Below are 18,819 nucleotides of genomic sequence, written 5' to 3'. Positions count from 1 at the left end.
GGCCTGGATTCTATCCCTAATTGGGGAAATAAGATCACGCAAGATGCAGGGTGGAGCCCCAAAAAAAGCCCCTTCTTATGCTCTGAGGTTGGAAATAGTGTTTACAGTTTTGTTGTTTAGTTAGTAAGTCATTTCCGATTTTTTGGCAACCGCATGGACTGTAGTCCACCAGGCTCCTCTGTCCATGGGATTTCCAAGGCAAGAATACTAAACTAGGTTACCATTTTCTTCTCCAGGGATCTTTCTGACTAAGGGATCGAACCTGCATCTCCTGCATGGACAAGTGTGTTATTTACCATCTGAGCCACCAGGGAAGCCCAGTGCCACCATCTAAAAGCAATGCTGTCTCTTAGATTGGTCCATTCAAACAACCATCTGAGGCTGCTGGTCTCCAAAAACCAGTAATAGTTTATCTCTCAGGGAAATCGCAGTGATTTTTATTTTTGCTAATATGCATTTTCTGATTTCTTTAAAAAACAAGTTTTCATCAGTAGTGTCATAGAAACAAAGATACTTTTTCCAATTTTTTGGTATGGAAAATTTCAAGTATATACAAAGTATACAGACATAGCATAATGAAACCCCATGTACATAGCAATTGCACACTGGGTTCCAAGGAGACTATAATAACCATATGAAGCCATTGTTCCACTTATCATTCCCCAAAACTTATTTGATCACAGAACCTTATTTTATTCCATAGAAAGCACTTTGGGAATATAGTGATATATACAAACCACTTGATAATGATTATATTCCAAAACAAAATTATTAGAATTTAATTTTGACAAGATACATTCCATGCAATAGGAGTCATTACTTAATCGAGTTATTAATTTCTTAAATTTCTGGGAAGTTTACCACGTTTTTAAGATTTATCATATTATTATTAATTATACCTACTGCTGGTTCTCTTAAGGGCACCAGCTTAATCTGATACACTTAGAAAGGTTGGAAAATTGAAACAGTATGAGCTTCAACACACTTTTGCCTTCTCTCTCTCTTCCTCCCCCACCCCCTGCACACACAAATTATAGCTTTAATCTTACATGCTTTAAATATTTTTCCATCAAAACCTTGGAACTGATTAGCTCATTCATTTCATTGAAAACTTACACTATATAACCTAAATGGCAAAATTAGCCCTCATATTGTCATTCCCATCAGCCAAGTGAGACTTGATTTCTATTAAAAAGAGATTGGCATTTGTTATTTGGCTATGCCCCAATACAAAATATAAAGTTTTAAAAAAAATAAAAAGAGATGAGCTTTCAAAAAATCTTTCAGCTGCACTACATGGGCTTCAGGGACCCCCAATCAGGGATCAAACTCATACGCCCTGCAATGGCAGTGCAGAGTCTTAACCACTGGACCACCAGGGAAGTCCTGAGACTGGCTTTTAAAACGTGTTTGTAAGAATGATAACATGCATTCCTGGGGCATGTTTATTTCTGAGTTGCAACTCCAAGACCAACAGATAAGGCAGAGCCTCACCATGAAATGAAGGCTGGAGTGAAATAAGACACCTTCCCTTTCAATAGCCCTTACTGACCTCTTTGCTTTACCCAAAGGGACTTTTCCTCAGGGAAGACAACAGTCTGAGATTGAAGAGACGTGGGTGGTCATGTGGAATGTCGTCACTCTGACAGCCTCATTTTCCAAGATGTTGAAAGTGAGGACCTCCCAGTGCAGGCGCACTTTGCTTCCACCACCATGACCATTTCTGTGCAGGACCCTGTGGCACACACAAAACCCACAGGGGATCCTGGTGCCCAGATGCCATGTTTCTAGCTGTCCCTTTGCCCTGCGTACAGGTTTTTCCAGCCCAGAGCAGCAGATCACAATAATCATCAGGCTGGGCTGGACTGAGGCATGGTTTCTTCTGCAGAATGGGAGGAAGGCAATGTGAAAGGGCAGGTGGGAAGGGGCTGGCCTAACACCGACACTCACAGGTGCATCTCGGGGCAGATCGGGCTGGGGAAAGAGTGCGCACTGAATCTGCAAACACATTCCTCAAAATTCCAGAGCCCAGGAACCCCTTGGAAAATCTTCCAGGAGAACGCATACCCCAGTCAGAAGTATTATATTATTAATTCACAATTGCATCTCAAAATTTCTCAAGAGGAGGAGCCATTGTTCTCACTTTTCTTAACCCGACATTATGACTTTTAAGAAAAAGAGCAGCATCTCTGAGTTTTTTAAAAGATAATTTATTATCAAATGAAGAAGTCATAGAGCAAAATGGAGGGGAACAGATGACAAACTAAATTTAAAATGTCGTTTTCCTCAAATACTATTCCTAAGGTTAGAAACAGGAAATGTATCCAATGAAGAGGTACTAATCTTTTTCAAATGCCTGTGATTTCAAAAGAAAACCTCTCTCTGAATATATAGATCCTTATTACACAAAAGATTAAATTTAAGAGTCTGAGAAAAGAGACTTTTTAACTCATAAGTAAATGGTATTTCCCAGACACCCTTTGGAATGTTTGTTTTTAATCAGTGGGTTTTAAAAATCATCGCTTCCACCTTGAGAACTAATATGAATCCACCACTGATCGACAACATTCAATCTATACCTTCACCTGCTTCCTTTTCTGCAACTTTCAGCAAAGCACATTTGGGGAAAAAGAAAGGATTCGAGAAAACTGCAGTTGGGTCCCTGGTGGATAACAAAATCAAAATCTGCTTTTCCATTCACATGACGCATCCACAGGCACTCACTTCTACTTACTTTACTGACATATTTCATATCAAAAAATCTCACATGTGCATCTCAACACAAGGCCGCGTTCAAAGATTATGTTCCCTCCCACTGGTCTTTCCAGTCGTGCTGTCCACGACATTATCCTGAGCTCATCCTGTGTCTCCATTGGGCCAGAGCAATTGGAATTTTCTTTCTCATTGTTTTAGTTGCTAACTCATGTCAGATTCTTTTGCAACTGTACCCTGTCAGGCTCCTTTGTCAGTGGGATTTCCCAGGCAAGAATACTGGAGTGGGTTGCCACTTCCTTCTCCAAGGGATCTTCCTGAGGTGGGTTGAACCTGCATCTCCTACACTGGCAGGCAGATTCTTTATCACTGAGCCACCAAGAAAGCCACGGGAATTCTCTTACTATAGTTTAAAAATTACATTGATCACTTGTCTGAAATGACAAGCTTATGAAATCAGAGAGAAAAAGCCATTTTTATCCATAAATGCTGTGTCACGCTTCCAAAAGCAGGAGGCATCTACTGCTCTGCATGATGACAGGAGATTATGGGGTCCTGGGGTGCCCCCGAGGGACCCCTGCTGAGCTTCGTGCTGACAAACTTGGGACCACGGAGCTGACAGCACGCTCCACGGAAGGGGTGTTTCTAGTCAGGCGCACAATGGACATACTGTTGTTAAATTTGAGAAAGACAGCAGACCATTTAGCCCTCTACGCCTCTGATGACTCCAAATGACAGTGATTATCGTCACACCTGCTCTCCTTTGAACAGAAGTCCTGCTGTGGCTCCAGAGTATCCACTGAGCCCTCAATTCTGCTTTCAGGACAGATGGAAGCCATCAGCACAAACCCGGAGATACAGCGGGTGTGCGGGCTTCCAGGACTCTGCAAGCACCTGACATCATCTGGATGCAAAAGAAATACCCATGCTTTTGTTCTCTCCAATATCAGATGAGCAAAAGCCATCTGCCACCATCTTTACTCAGAATCCACAGGGATTGGCAGCAGGAAGAAGTCAGGGCCGGGTGAGGCAGGGCAGGGTAGGGTATGAAGCAGAGCAGGCAAGAGGCTGAAGGCCAGAGGCAGCCTGGCCTCCGTGCCCTCCTGGTCTCGCCCAGCCTGTGTCCCTACTTCTGTGGGGCCCCATCAGCTAAATTCACAGTTTCTTCCGCTCACACTCAATGCCATGACTATCACGTTAAAAGGAACGTTTGAACGTGTACAGTCACCATGGCACCCGGGGTTTGGAGTTTGACTTGTGACATCACTCTTGATGTTCAGCTCACCTTTACTTCACTTGGGTTGAGGGTGGGTGGGGGGGCAGATTTCCTTGCTTTTATGCTTAGAGCTCAGGCACCAGCAAAATTCCTCTGCAATGCTGACCCAAGGTCGCTAGAAAGGACACACACCCTGATGAACCAGATCATTAGAAACATCTATGTCCACCTCCTCCCAGTGGGAATCAAGTCTTAGGTGTGGTTGTTGGCTCCCACTGTGAGTAAAGTCCCCCTCGTAGGACTCCCCCAAAAGTGTTTTCCCTAAGCATTCTCTCAAAATGCCGATTCTCTCCAAAGGGGCCTCTGCTATGTTTCGCCTTATGAAAAAATTAGGAAAGTATTGGGAAACCCCAAAACACATATCAGGAAGAGTTAAACAAGCTTGTGGAAGACGTCATTGTTGTTTAGTTGCTAAGTCGTGTCCGACTCTTGTGACCAGGCAAGAATACTGGAGTAGGTTGCCATTTCCTTCTCCAGGGGTCTTCCTGACCCAGGGATTGAACCTGAGTCTTCTACATCGTCAGGTGGGTTCCTTACCACTGAGCCACCAGGGAAGCCCCAGTGAAGACACTGTCAGATGCCAAAGGTTCAAGGTACTTTGCTTGGAACCAAGCTTGGAACCCACAGCGGAAGGAACTGGAACCAACCTGTTACCCCCAAACTCAGCCACCAGTTGACCCGACCCCACTGTAGAGGCAAGAATGGGGTGAACCTTTTCTTTCCTTCTTTCTTTTTTGAAAGGCATCTTATATTGTGATTTGGGGTTTTTTTCCATATCACAAAAAAGATTTAGAGAATTCCAAAGAGTTTTAGTTAACAGGAAATACAAATAGAAATTAAAAAAAAAAAACAGAATGGAACTCAACTCTCCACAGATTGAACCCATATGGGTGTCACAGCTCAGTGAGTTAGCACCACTTTTGTAGTAGTGAAGACACCCGGGGCTGAAATGTCTTCAAACTCACTTTTTCCATCTCAGGGAGATTTTCCATGCTCTTCCTCAAACAGACTGACCAATGGAGGAAGCGCTCCCCCTCCTCCCTATTTCAAAGTGTGGGGCATTTTCCTTTCGCTCTAAGCCATTCTTTGATTTTCTCATCAAATTGAGACTTCGGGGAAGCTATGTAGCAGCAAACTAGGAAATACACTCCCTTTAAACACAGTTGGGAAAAAAACGTAAAAACCGAATTCGCTGGATAATTAGAAGCTACTGTGACATTTTCTTTTCTTCTCCAGGCTGGGCTTAGAGGTATCTCTGGGTTAGACTGTTCTGGGGCTAGAAGGACACGCGAGGGCAGCCTGGCCCAACCAGACCGACCCGGGGAAGGGGGCCGGCCCCCTGGAGCCTGCTCCAGTCAGTTCTCCTCCAACAGGTAATCACTGCCCGCGAACTCCGTGGCTTCGAGCTCCACGCTGGACAGGAACCTCCTCAGTGTCTTGCGGCAGTTGTAATCCAGGGTGGTGGTGTAGATGGTCTTGGGGTACTTGGGGTAGATGATGGTGGTGCTGAGGAAGCGGGTGGGTTTGTGGCGGGGCTCGAAGCGCACCTCCGCCTTGTAGTTGCGCCACGTGCAACTGGGAATGCAGGTGATGGTCTGGCTGCAGGAGGCCACCGCCAGGCCCAGGGGCAGCTGGACGTCGTCAATGAAGTGCCTCTCTGAGTCGTACTTGACCGAGGACGTGTACCTGGGCGGGAGACACAAGGCCACGTGAAGCCGCTCCTCGGAGCTGGGGGCACAGGGGTCCCTACTGTGCCCTCAGACCTTGAGATGTGGTGACTCTGGGGAGAAGCTGCATGGAGTTTATGATGTGCTTACCATGTGGTCCTTTTCTGTTCTAAGCACTTTACTTCCAGGATCTAATTAATTAACCTTCCCAACAACGCCAGGAGAAGGAATTGGGGGTGCAGAGGTTAAGGTCCACAGTGAGAGGGAGCGTGGAGCTGGGGCCTCCATACAAGGCATGCAGGATTCCCAAGTTCACCTGCATTTCTGCTCCCCCAGAATGGAGTTGGCTCCCACTGACTTAAATTTTCAGACCTCGGCCAAATTACTTCCAAGCCTCTGTTTCCTCTTTTATATATATATATATACTTATATATAAATAATATATAAATTTATATATTATTGGGTCTCACTTGCAGCTGCACTAGGTCTTAAATGCAGCTTGTGGGATCTTAGTTCCCTGACTAGGGGTCAAACCTACACTCCTTGCATTGGAAGCACGGAGTCTTAACACTAGGAAAATCCCTCCTTCCTGAAAAAGGTGCCCAGCGTAAGGGGGGAGAGTGTTTAAACAGCAACTGCTATTGATGGGAATGATTATATAATAAGGCGGATTCTCCTGTCCATGAGGGGTGAGTCGTTTCTCTGTCCCCTGAATGAACAATCATCTCTTTAATGAGAGGAGTAGGGAACCCAGACATCCTGAATGCTGGTTCTGAAAGCTCTCTGATAACCAAATTCTGGTACTGGGGCCACCTCCGCCTTCAATTTGGAGACCCCTCAGGCTCAGGGAACCGAGATGTGACCTTATCCATCAAAGCCAATTAACAGTCTTGATTTCCATAAAATAATTAACATCCACATTCCTCAGCAGTTACTTTATTATTATTTGTTAAGTCCTTCTTAGGCAATTTGGGAGGCTTTTTTTGGAAGCAAAGCATGAATTCATTTGACTTCCTAATTATTGCCTCTTCACAGTTACTGAAACGTGTACAAGCATCACACATAGGCACAGATAACAGATTGCCCCTCACCTTCCCCTACCCACTGGTCAGGGAGTAAGAATCAGCAGTCTTTTCAAAACGAGTCTGATGGGAACATCTATTCTCCTTGGGCAAGTAGGTTAAGGGGCTGGGGAAGCTCATGTCATGAAGTCATGTCCCCATTTGATTCAAAATACAAGCTCTCCAGGAATAAAAGGCTGAACCGCTCACCTCCAAACTGCTGAGTCGCCTTTGTTCTGTGTCAAAGGGCTCTTTGTGTTCATGCAATGAAACTTCAGCTATAAAACCACTAGTTACCCAAAGTAAAATTCCTTTCTCTAAAAAGATGTGTCTTTTAATGGATCCTTTCAAAGGCTCTCTGACCCCAGAGAAGCCTGGGTAAGATAAATTTCCCAAGGAAGAACAGTACTTGCCCAATGAAATCAGAACCTGAGACAAGGTGATAGCACCTTGATGCTGGCGTGGGGTGGGGGTAAGATGTGGAAAGCAGCTTCTAGGAAGAGGAATTCAGTTCAGTTCAGTCGCTCAGTTGTGTCTGACTCTTTGCGATCCCATGAACCGCAGCACGCCAGGCCTCCCTGTCCATCACCAACTCCCAGAGCTTACCCAAACTCATGTCCATTGGGTCGGTGATGCCAGAAAGAGGAATTACTTTATTACAAATGCTTAAACATCTGACGGCCATGATAAGTGAAGCATAAAAAGCAAGTTGCGGTATAACACAATCTCATTTTCATTTCAATGAGTGTGTCTATATTCAAAAGGTTAGAACACCCCAAAGAGAATCCACCAAACTATAAGAGTTTAGCGCACTTCTGTCACTGACTATTAAAAAAAAAAAAGCATTAATTACTGGAATCAAAAATGGAAGTGAAATGAAATCAGTGCCCACTGTATTTACCTTACTTCTGTTGGTGGTAAGGGGTCAAGCTCCACTCCTTCGCCAAAGGACAGGGGGCATAACCTTGGTGAGCAGCCGGAGCCAAGGGGGTTGGGGAGAGAAGCTGGATTCTGCAATGATGGAGAATGCAGTCAGCCCACGGGCCCATCTGACGCTTTCCCCACAGAATTCCTGGTTCTAGCCTCCCGCTGACGGGCCCAGCTGTGATTCGTGGCCCCCACCGGGAACTGATGCCAGAGAAGGACTGATCCACAGCAGCAGCAGAGCGTGGACAGCTGTGTTCAAATCTTGGGTCCACCGTGGAGGTGCTGGGTGCCCTCCCCAGAGGCACAGCATATGCCCCACGACCTTCTCTGCACACCTGGGGCGGGGGTGGGGGTCCCCTTCCACTGACGAGGTTTCGTAGAAGGGTGAATAGAGGAAGCAAATCTGAGCTCAGCACTGTGACTGTGACCAGTCCCCAGGCCTACCTCATCATCGCACAGAAAGAAAACCACCATGAACTGGGGTTTTGCTAACCAGAACCTTCAATTACACGCCCCCAGCCCTATCACTGTCTCAGCAACTCTTCAGAAAAGGCCAAAACCAACAAAAAGAAACGCTACCAGGGATTCTTTTTTTTTTTTTTTAATACACTGAAGATTCAGTCCAACTTCCCTCATGTCCTCTGCCTCTGGGGCCGCCAGATCGACACCCAGCCAAGATGGAGGAACCTGCAAACTCACTGGAAAAGCAGACACCAGAAAGTTCTCTATGGCACCTTCCACTGTCCAGAAAACTCCAAGAACCAGAGCATGGCATCCCAGGGGTTCACCCTCTTCCAGGCTGGTCAAGGCATCGGGCTTTCTGATTCACCAAGCAGCCTGAGTCAGAGATAGGGCCATCCTCCACGGAGGTGCTCGCTTTTCTTCGCCTGATCTGACTTGAGTCAGGGCTTCTGTGTTAAGCCAGCCAAAGGGAGCAGCCCTCCTGGGATAACTGGGAACTGTCATTTTCTTCGCCTGATTTGAGAGAAGAACCTACACTTGGGCCAGGACATGGTGGTGGCAGCCCCACCCCTAGGGCTTCCAGGAAGCAGACATTTCTAGAAGGTTGACTTTAAGACTCTTAGGTTACCAGGACAAGGTGTCAAGTAGGGGGCATAAGGTGGACATACAAAAGACAAAGGGGACCAGGTAGGTCAGGGAGAGGTGGGGGTCCCCAGGGTCCAGCCTGAACTCAGGGTCGGGGGGAGAAGTTTAATAAGCCTTCACCGGGGCTTGAGAACTCAGGTCCGAGCGTCGGGGCAGGGCTGGGCACTGGCTGCAGCAGAGCTTCAGGAAACAACCCCAGCAGTGACAGGGGGCCCTGCTCTGCCCACAGACTCCTCAACCTAGGGGTGCCTGCCCAGCAGTCCTGGGGGCTGCAGGACGACACAGCCACCAAGAGGAGGCAGGCGACTCTGAACACTCTCACTGCAGCCTTCTCCCAGGTGTCCACACAGACACTGGGTCCTCTTGCCCTGTCTCCTCCCCTCCTCATCCCTGCCGCCAGCACTCTCTGAGCACACACCGTGCCCCAGCGCAGGCTGGGAGGGGGGTGGTGCAGCAGGAGTCAGACTCCTGAACAAGGCACCCACCAGGCGGAAGGGACAAAGTCACGGCCCCTGGCATGGCTCTGGGAGGCATCCAGGAAGACTTCCCAGAGGAGGTGACAAGTTGGGTCCCGAAGGGCAGCCGGCAGGGGTTTGATGGACTGGGTGTTGGAGAGGTAGAAGGGGAGAAGCACGCCAGAGGGAGGGAGGAGCCTCAGGGGCACAGGTGTGTCCATCTGCCTGCGGTCAGGGGATGTGGAAGATAAGGCTATAAAGGGCCAGGCAGCCAGGGTTCTGAAGGCCAAGATGGAGCCAGTGCTGCCTTCGCATGGAAATGAGAGACTAGTGATGGTCATGGAGAGACAGGATCAAGAATTCCACGCACCAAAGCGGGTGGGCCCCTAAGAAGCAGCAGCTGAACTGACTACAGTCAGTAGCAACTGACCACTTCACTCAGGGGAGAGGGCTGCAAACAGCCATCCCCAAGGCGGAGGAGAGGGCTCAGAGCTCCGAGCTTGCCTGTAGGCAGGATGTGCGTCCCTTGAACTCTAGGTAAAGGAAATAAACACTACCATCTGAGCGATTCCTAAGGTACTTGCATTTTCTCTTTAAATAAAAGTTTTAAAGTAAAGTAAAAGGACTCATCGTTGAAAGTTTCCACCCACCTAAAGGCCTCCCACTCATCATGTGCCAGATACAGGTTAGGTGATGGGCCAAGAGGGGCCACTCTGATCTCAAAAGGTCCCCTCCAAGGCTGCTAACAGTGCCCTAAAGCTGGCCCTCTTTGCTCAATGAATCTGGGAGTGGAGTAAATCCCTCTCCCCAAGACCTACCGGGAGTGGGGCAGGCCCGTCAGAACCACCGAGAGCGGGGGCAAAGCCCGGAGAAGCCTGGGGTTCCCTCTCGGTGTCCCGGGACCCCTCTGGTCCGGCCAGGTCAGGATATGGTCAAGCCGAAGCCTGGCAGCCCCGGGGGCCGCCACCCCGAAGGGAGGAGGCGGCGGCCCGCCTCTCCCGGGGCTCCCGCGCCTCCCAGGCGATGACAATTTTCCAGCCACCGGCTCCAGCTGGCCGGGCTCTCGCCGCGCTCCCGCCCCGGGCTCCCGGCGCTGGCCACGCCGTCCCGACGGGCGGGCGACGGCGCCCACAGCGCGCCCCGGGAGGGCCAGCAGACCGCCTGGGGGTCCGGCACGGGGTGGGGTGATAGGATGGGGGGGAAGGGGCCGGGGCGGGGTCACTTACCGGGGCCGCGCGGGTGGCCGCTGCGTCTGGCTCCAGTGCCCCCGGGGCCGGCGTGCGCTCCCCGCCGCCGCCCCCGGCCGCTGCGAGCGCCCAGTGGCTGGGGCTGGGGCTGGGGGGAAGCCCCGAGTCCGGACTGTCCAGGACGCCGTCGCCCTTCTTCTTCGTGTCCACGAGCTCGGGCACATCCTGCAGGCTCAGGCGGCCCACCATGGCGGTGCGCGCGGCGGGGCCGGGGCCGCTGCCCGCCGGCCGCCCTCCCTGCCAGCCACCCGCGCGCGGTCCGGGTCCGCCGGCTGCCGCGCTCCCGGGCCCGCCCCCTGCCCCGCCCCGCCCCGCCCCGCCTCGCCCGGGCCCGACCCGCCCGCGGTGGCGGAGCCGCCAGGCCGGGCGCCAGGGGCCGCTGCGCTCCTGCCGTGCGCCGTTCAGCCCTCCGCGAGCGGCCGATCTCAGGCTCCGGGGGCGCCGGCCCGGGACCCCCGCCCCACCCGGCCGTCCGCCCCGCCTTGGGCGGACCTGAGACCCCTTCGCACCGGGCCCACGGGCGCCTTGTCCCCTCGGCCTGGACCTGCTGGGCCGGCGGACGCTAGAATCTCGAGCCCTAGGCGTCGAGGAGAAGGCAGAGTAGAGCCCGGTCTCGCAGAGGCCTGGGGAGCCGGCCGAACCCAGCGAGCAAACAACTGGAAATTATTAATAGTTAATGCGATTCGTATGGTTCCAGCCACCTCTTGGCTCAGCCGAGCAGCCTCTCAGGCTATGTCTGGCTCTCATTTCTGCCCCGGGGGGAAAAGAGCGCCTATTCCGTTTATCCTCAAGGGGACTCGGGGTGGGCGGGGGAACGCATCACGGCCGGCCTGGGTGCTCAGCGGAACAGGTCGTGGCCACAGCAGGCAGGGAAATTCAGCTTGGGTGCAGAGTGGCCCTCGAACCAGATGAGAGGCTCAACCGGCTCTCCATCAGAAAGATCTGTCTGAGGGGCTCCCTCGCTGGGGGGTGGGGGGGGGCGGGGAGTGGGTGGTGGTCACAGCTTTTCAGACGGGTTACTTGTCCTTCCTCCTTAGTTTGACAGAGAAGCCCTACCTGAGTGGGAACTCATTGCAACAGCTGCCCAACTGTACAACTGGGCTGTTCTCATATCTAAAAGCACTAGAAAATTCGAGTACTGTTTCTCAGAGACCACCCCGAATATTGGTAAGTATAGGAAGTCCCCCCAGCCACCACCACCAGCCACCCTCCCCGGAGGGTTTTTGATGGGTGCTCAGCCTCAAGGTGGAGCTGTGAGCAGACCTAGCTGGGAGGGGCTAGCTCTGGAGAGGAGCAATGCCCTGGGGTGGGGACTTCCCTGGCTCCATGAGAGGTGGGCACCATTCACAGCCCTCCATGGAAGCTCAGTCTGTGTCCTTGCAAAAGCAGACAGAGCATCCTTGTCCTGCTTGGGACCTGGTGAAGTCCAAGTTCAGGATGTTTGTGATCTGCTGGAAATGGTTCAACCCTCCTATTCTCCTCACCCATCACTTTCGGGTCAGGAAACAGAGAAGGAACTTGACTTGCCCCAAGTCACACAACTGGTACAAAGCAGCTTGGTGTGACCAGGAAGCCCAGGATCAGCCCTTCCGCAGAGAACAAAACCTGATGCATGCCTGAGTGCTGGGAGGTAGTTCGTTTAGGACCTGTGGGAATAGATTACAAAGTCAAGGGTCAATGGTTTGTGCCAGGATATATTGTAAGCAGTGGGTCTTAGAGGTTGGGCCAACTGTGTGGCTACACTCCTCTACCCCTGTTGACCTCACCACCTGCGTATCCCAACCTGGGGCATCACAGGAGGAATCTAAGAGCTTCCCGGGGGTGTGGAAAGGTGTGTGGTCTGCTGGAGTGGGAGGACTAGCACCCTAGAGAGAGTTGGTCCGCCACTGTGCCCAGGTATTAATAGATCCTGAGAACTCTTCCCTAAATTTGACCAAGTAGGAGAAAGTGTCCAGAAAGATGGCGACTGCTCCAAGTCGGTGGTGGCCTTCAAGGTCATCAGTGTGGAAGAGGAGGATGAGACTGAGCAAGGTCAGCATGCTCAGCCAGTGTAGCCTCTGACTCCATCAAAGCCTGAATCGTTGTGGGTTGTCTTGGGAGGGATCTCAACCTGGACCTGCTGAAACCTGGAGTCTAGGGGAAGCCCCACATCACCACCTTCAGAGCAGAACTCTGAAGGGCTTAGATTACTCACATTCTGATGACGATCCAGAGACATCAAAGATGCCAAAGTGAGGAAGGGAATGTGAAGTTGTGAGCTTCGGAGGGTCCTGGCCAGATCAAGGAGACACATTGGAGGCAACCCTTCTTCCTTGGCATTTGAGTCATCAAGCAGGTGGCCCAGGACTTCACATGGGCATCTCAGCCATTAGGCTGGACCCAGAAAGCATCTATGTCTTATGTTCCAGCCTAGGAGATTTCTGTCTGATCCCCAAGACAACCTCTCCCCAACTCCAGGGGGGCATCTTGGCTTTCACAAAGATCAGGACATTCTCAGTCTTCAGGACGCTTGCCAAGGTGCTCCCAAAGCATAAGGTGATTGCATACCCTGGATTTCTTTCCTATAGAGGCGCTCGGAACTGATGCACACACAGGAAACCAGAAGGGCTTGAAGAGGAATTCAGCCCACAGACCTGATGCTGATGGAGAAGCAGAGGTGGAGCTCGTGGCCCCGTTACAGATTCCCCTGGACCACTCAGGTGCCCGTCCCCCAGTAAGGTCCGCTGAAGTCTTCCCCTCCATGGCTCCCAGAACCCTGCTGAGCCAATTAAAAGACAGCTGGGACCCCGGGTTTGTCCTCCCCTGTCCAGACTGTCTTCAGAGAGCTCAAAGATAAGCTGGATCTGGCTGGAAGCTGCTTGGGTGCAGAGGAGAAGGTGGAGGGCACAAGCCTGGCTGGGCCCAGGCATCCTGCCTGTACCCTCATCTGTGTGAACTCACAGCAGTCCTGGTGGAGATGAGCAGAGCAGGTCTTACAACTGGAACCATCCGAGTTCAACCTGCCCATGAGTCCCCCTGGGTGGGAGAGCAGGGAGGGAGCTTGTTTTGTAACCTCGTGGGAGCCGTGTAGTGCAGACCCTGTGAGCCAGCTATGCTTCCTGAGCCACGAGTCCATACTGCAATCCGCTGTAGTCCTCTGGAAGAGCCCCAAGCCCTGGGCTCATCCCTGGCTTACATCTTATGCCAGATTATTTTCCAAAGGATATTTCTTAAACAAACAAAGCTCTAATCAACTAGAAGGGAAGGGATAGTTAGGCAGTTTGGAATCGACATGGACACACAGCTATGTTTTAAATGGATAACCAATGGGGACCTACTGTGTAGCACAAGGAACTCTGCTCAGTGTCATGTGGCAGCCTGGATGGGAGGGGAGTGTCGAGGGGAATCAGTTCAGTTCAGTCGCTCAGTCATGTCTGACTCTTTGTGACCCCATGGACTGCAGCACACCAGGCCTCCCTGTCTATCACCAATTCCCAGAGATGCTCAAACTCATGTCCATCGAGTCGGTGATGCCATCCAATCATCTCATCCTCTGTCGTCCCCTTCTCCTCTCGCCTTCAATCTTTCCCAGCATCAGGGTCTTTTCCAGTGAGTCAGTTATTTGCATCAGGTGGCCAGAGTATTGGAGTTTCAGCTTCAGCATCAGTCCTTCCAACGAATATTCAGGACTGATTTCCTTTAGGATGGATGGGTTTGATCTCCTTGCAGTCCTAGGGACTCTCAAGAGTCTTCTCCAACACCATAGTACATGTGTATGTATGGCTGAGTCCCTTTTCTGTGCATCTGAAACTATCACAACATTGTTAATCAGCCATATTCTGACATATGATATATAATAAAAAGTTAAAAAAAAATCTCTAACCAAGCTTGGGAAAGACAACGGATTCCACTTTACCCGCTTCTGGCCCAGTTTCAAAGACAGGCCTTCTTTTGAGAAGCATCTGGGCTACACCTAGAAATCAGGGGTGAGTTTTACAAAATGACACCATGGACCCTGCTTAAAGAGTGGCCTCTTCTCAAAGCTGTCCTTTCAGAGCGGCCATCGCCCCCGCCTGGATCACACAGACGGGTGTCCTTGTAGGACTTGGCTCCTGGCCTGAGGCCTCTCCCCGCAGGGTCTGGGGAACAAAGCCAAGTCACGGTGAATGCCAGTCCTGCATTTTCCCTTTTTCTCCACCAAAGTAAGCTAATGCCTGAGTGGGAGTTGAGTCAGACAAGAGTGGGACCCCCACGATGGCTGCTGCTTATTGTTTTTGGAACAGCTTGTGTTCAGTAAACCCAGCCAGACAGCGGATTAAAAACACTGCCGGCTCCAGCTTGCTGGCACATGCTTCGGGGCCCAGGCACCTTGCAGGCCCAGCCCCCTGGGTCTCTGGGCTCCAGGATTCACGCTGCAATGGCTTTGCCTTAGTACTGAACTAGGTCTCCCCTTGCCTTCATATGTACCTGTGTCAACCAAAATGCTTAAAAAAATAGGACTTTATTTTGTTTCCTTAAGTATTTTAAGATTAAGCTTTGGGGGGACTTCCCTGGTGGTCCAGTGGTTAAGACTTTTCACTTCCACTTCAGGAGGCATGGGTTCGATCCCTGGTCAGGGAAGTTCTGCCTGCAGTCAAAATAAAATAAAATAATAATCTACAAATAATAAAGAACATGAAAAAAAATTTAAGGTTACTGGTTTCAGAGAGCATTGACAGGGACCTGCCATACTCAATAAAGAAAGGAACTGAATTAAAAAGATGTACTGATACAGCCCAAACCCATAGGCGTCTGTGTGCACACATTGGTAAGGTTGGTTCATACCTCTGTGCCCCTGGGACTCACAAAGGTGGCCTGAACCACACAGAGGTCAAGCATGCCAGAGCTTGGCAACTGCACAGAGAAGTGTGCCTGCGGAAACAGGCTGCCTCCTTTTCTGACCTCTCACCCGTGAGACCACCAGGTCAGGTGGGGAGGTGGTGTCTGGCCCAGCCCATGTGGCAGTGCTCACCCAGACAACCAAGTGCAGCTTGGGGCAGAGTCAGGCCTGTGACCCCTGAGTGGGGGACCTGGGGACCCCAGTTAAATGCAGGCTCCACCCTCAAGGCGTCCTATTTGTAAGCTGAGAGCTATTCTCCCAAATGCTCCCTAGTTACACAGAAAAAGGGCTGTGGCCTCTGCAAAATAAAACCCAGATGGGATTAAAAAAAAAAAACCTCAGATGGAATTTTGAAAAGAGCTGGGGCACATGGTCTTGTTGGAACGGCATCAATACACTTGCACTCTTGGCTCTGTTCTGCTTATTCACACCGGACAAGGACTCGCAGCCCAGAAAAATAGCCCTTCGTTGAGCCACTGAAGTTAAGACCCTTGGTTCCTCGGCTGAAGGGCGCTATAGAAGGGTGTGCAGGCCACAAATGGCCAGTTTGCTCAGCAACTCTCCAAAGGCAGCCTCCAGACTACGGGGTATTCAGGACCTCTGGGGAATTAGGGTCTGCAGGGCTGCGTGGGGAAGGATGGTGAGTGGGAGCCCCGGGAAGGGGGTACAGTTGGCTCCGCTCTCCTCCCCTGAGCCAGTGCCCCTAAGTGCATTCCTCTCCAGCCGCTAGATTCGAAACAGAATACACAGCCGCAAAGGCAGCTGTGGTTTGCAGCTCTGTACTGCTGGGAACTCCTGAGACTCACCGAAGGCTATTACATGCCTTTGAAGAAATGTTTTTCAGTTTCGAGTCTCTACTGAAAATTCGCCAGGGGTAAAGAAAGAACTTGAGGTGAGCGGAGAAGCACCAAAGAAAAATTCCATGCATTTCCTGTTTTCTAGGTTGTATCAGTTGATGATTAACTGGAATTTTATCGACTATTGCCTTGTACTTCTTCTGCAGGATGACTCCAACCAGTAACAAGCCTTTCTGGAAATCTCTGAAGGTGTCTCTCATATGCTGCTAAATAAATCTGGTCATACACACAGGACACCTGCTATTAATTTTCTTTTTCTTTTCCCGAACCCACTGCCCCAGCCTCTGGTTCTGCTAAGTTGGGTGACAGTGCCCTCCAACAGGACCACCATCAGCTCCATCAGGCATTCAGAGGCTGCGGCCAAGCCGTCACTGCTGTGGGTACCAAAGCACTGGGCCATGCTGCCAACGCTGGTGGTTGGGGAGGGCTCCGTGGCCTGGAGGTGCCAGAGCTATGCTGTGATCTGCAGCTAAGTGCCTCCGGCTCCTTCTAGTTATGTTTATAGGGTGGTCCTGATACAGCACAGCTTCGTTTATGCCTGCCTCCTGCCCTAGGTCTCAGCTTGAACCATGCAGGGGCTGCACCAAGAGACAAGTAGTAAAAGAAGCCAGCAAAAAAAAAAAAAACAAAAAAAAAAACTGCTTTGGATCCAAATCTCTCTCCCCTGAGCTTGGCTTACCCTTCTGGCCCCTTCTCTTCAGATTTCTCTAAAAGACTCTCTGGTTCCACATGCAAAGAGAGCCTCTGGACCTGAGAATGATGGGGCTACTTGACTTCAGTCCCAGTCAGCGCCCTGCCCCACCAGATGCCCATCAAACATCACCTGACCCCCATCTCAACACCTTGCTTCTCAAAGCCTGAAAGGTTAGACTCTGTTACTTCCAGGGATGCCTTTCTTAGCATCAAGCCTGTCCACCATCTGAGAAAGGACCTTCTGCTGTTAGTTCACTGTGTTAGAAGCAGAAGTCTCTAGAATGTCAGGCATTGACATCTTATAAACCCTAAGACAGGTCACAATCCCTATCTGTTCTACATGCTTGTAATAAAAAGAGCGGTTAATATGAGCTTCGTGTGGGTCTTCCATCACACATGAATATTAAGGAATCTGGGCTTTGTGTTCCTCATTGGAAGATTGTTTATCAGCAGATACCCTAGTCTTACTCCACAAAAACTGTTTCACCTCTACTCCCAAGGCTGAGACCTCTTACCAAAATCTGCTCTGGGTAAGAGTTTTTGGGGGTCTGTGTGTGCACTCCCACTAGACCCATTCATTCAACCAGCACCTGCCAAGGGCCTCCTGTGTGTGAGGCAGAGTGTGGGAGCATAAGGAGAGCTTCACCAGCCTGGGGGAGAGAGGGAGTGGAGGCTTAGGGGAAGAAATCTGGAGGGAGTGACGCCCATGCTGATACAAAAGCCTTAAATAAGGAACAGGCAGGCAAAGAAGGAAGGCGGTGAGCAGCAAAGCCCTGCCGTGAGGTCTCTGAGGACCTGGACATCTTCCCCCCGGCTTCAATTCACTGAGTGGAGATTACTGCAGACTTGACAAGGGCCCCAAGTTCAATCCCTTCTGGAGTCAATTAGCTCCAATTCTGGACATGCATCCTGTAAAGATGTCACACTGGTGACAAAGGGGAGTGAGTTAGGGTGGCTCATTTAGTCCAGCTTTGCTCCTGGCTGGAAATGCGTGTCAAAGACATGGCAACAAGCTGTTCCTTCTCCTTCGGCACTTATGGATAGTTTTGTGATGATATCTTGGCATACAGAAGGTGAACGCTCTGTGCTCAGTTTAGCACCTAAGGCCCCAGTTTCTCTCAAGCCTGGAAAAGTGTTTTGCTCACAGTATAGTTCTTATCTTCTGGGAAATGACTAGTGGCTCTTGGGTAATTACTACTCTCTCTCTTCCCTTTTGCCTGGTGGCATCTGGGGAGGCTTTCATAACATCATAGCAGGAAGGATGGGGTTGCCGGTGGTGAGAGCCTAGTTCACGGTTATCTTCCTCCCTCTCTGGCCTCTACTGAGGAGAAATTGGTTCTGCTTGGCCATGGACTGTCACCCTCTGCTTTTCGTCTTCATGAATCTACACCCTAGGTGTCCCAGCCTGAAGTCTCTTCTAGCCAGCTGGCCTTTCACTACTGCTGAGGGCTCAGGGAGTTTGGAAGCCATCACCGCCCCCCCCCCCCACCATGATGGGGTGTGAGAGACTCTAAGATGTGTTGCTCTTGGGTCCATCTGGCTGGACAACACTCTCAGACATTATTTCTCCTCCTCAGGTGTCTTGTTGAAAACTTACGTCTCTACAGGGACTGCAGTCTCCCAGGTTAATAGCTGGAAGTCAGGCAAGGGCCTCTACATCAGGATTTTCCTCAAACTTAGGGGGGTTTCTCTTATCCTGGGGCTCAGTCCAGAGTGGTGAGGTTCTAGATTTCTTCTCCAGGACCTTCTAGCCTTGAAACCAAGTCATATCCCTTTAGTTTGTCCTTTCCTATTGATGCCTGCTGGTCAAAAATCCCCCCACTTCTTTTTTTTTTTTAATGAAAAAAACAATGTTCACATCAGGATGCACTGTCCCTATGCTGGTGGTGTGGACTGTATGCAAAGTCCTCCAGCATTTTGGCTCTTCAAATGAAAAGGCCCACTTTCAGGATAAAGATC

The 18,819-nt window shown here is 50.6% G+C and overlaps 1 protein-coding gene across 1 annotated transcript; it reads right to left on the bottom strand.

Annotated features, from left to right (window-relative positions):
* Positions 1-2,244: 2,244 nt before the first annotated feature.
* Positions 2,245-10,641, bottom strand: RFLNB (refilin B). Its single transcript, XM_068977737.1, has 3 exons — positions 10,432-10,641; positions 7,618-7,727; positions 2,245-5,674 (listed from the first exon to the last, which is right to left on the bottom strand). Exons 1-3 carry the CDS (start codon positions 10,639-10,641, stop codon positions 5,344-5,346), a joined length of 651 nt encoding a protein of 216 aa, XP_068833838.1. The 3' UTR covers positions 2,245-5,343.
* Positions 10,642-18,819: the final 8,178 nt, after the last annotated feature.

Source organism: Capricornis sumatraensis, chromosome 8, assembly GCF_032405125.1.
Source record: "Capricornis sumatraensis isolate serow.1 chromosome 8, serow.2, whole genome shotgun sequence".
Lineage (NCBI taxonomy): Eukaryota > Metazoa > Chordata > Mammalia > Artiodactyla > Bovidae > Capricornis > Capricornis sumatraensis.
This window is presented reverse-complemented; position numbering and strand designations above follow the sequence as displayed.

Bases quoted from the DNA above. Each gene is read 5' to 3' on its own strand.
- RFLNB (XM_068977737.1), bottom strand. From the start codon at position 10,641: ATGGTGGGCCGCCTGAGCCTGCAGGATGTGCCCGAGCTCGTGGACACG. The intron at 7,728-10,431 runs GTAAGTGACCCC...CCATCATTGCAG, and splicing joins CGGCCACCCGCGCGGCCCCG to AATCCAGCTTCTCTCCCCAA. The intron at 5,675-7,617 runs GTAAATACAGTG...TCTCCCGCCCAG, and splicing joins TTACCACCAACAGAAGTAAG to GTACACGTCCTCGGTCAAGT.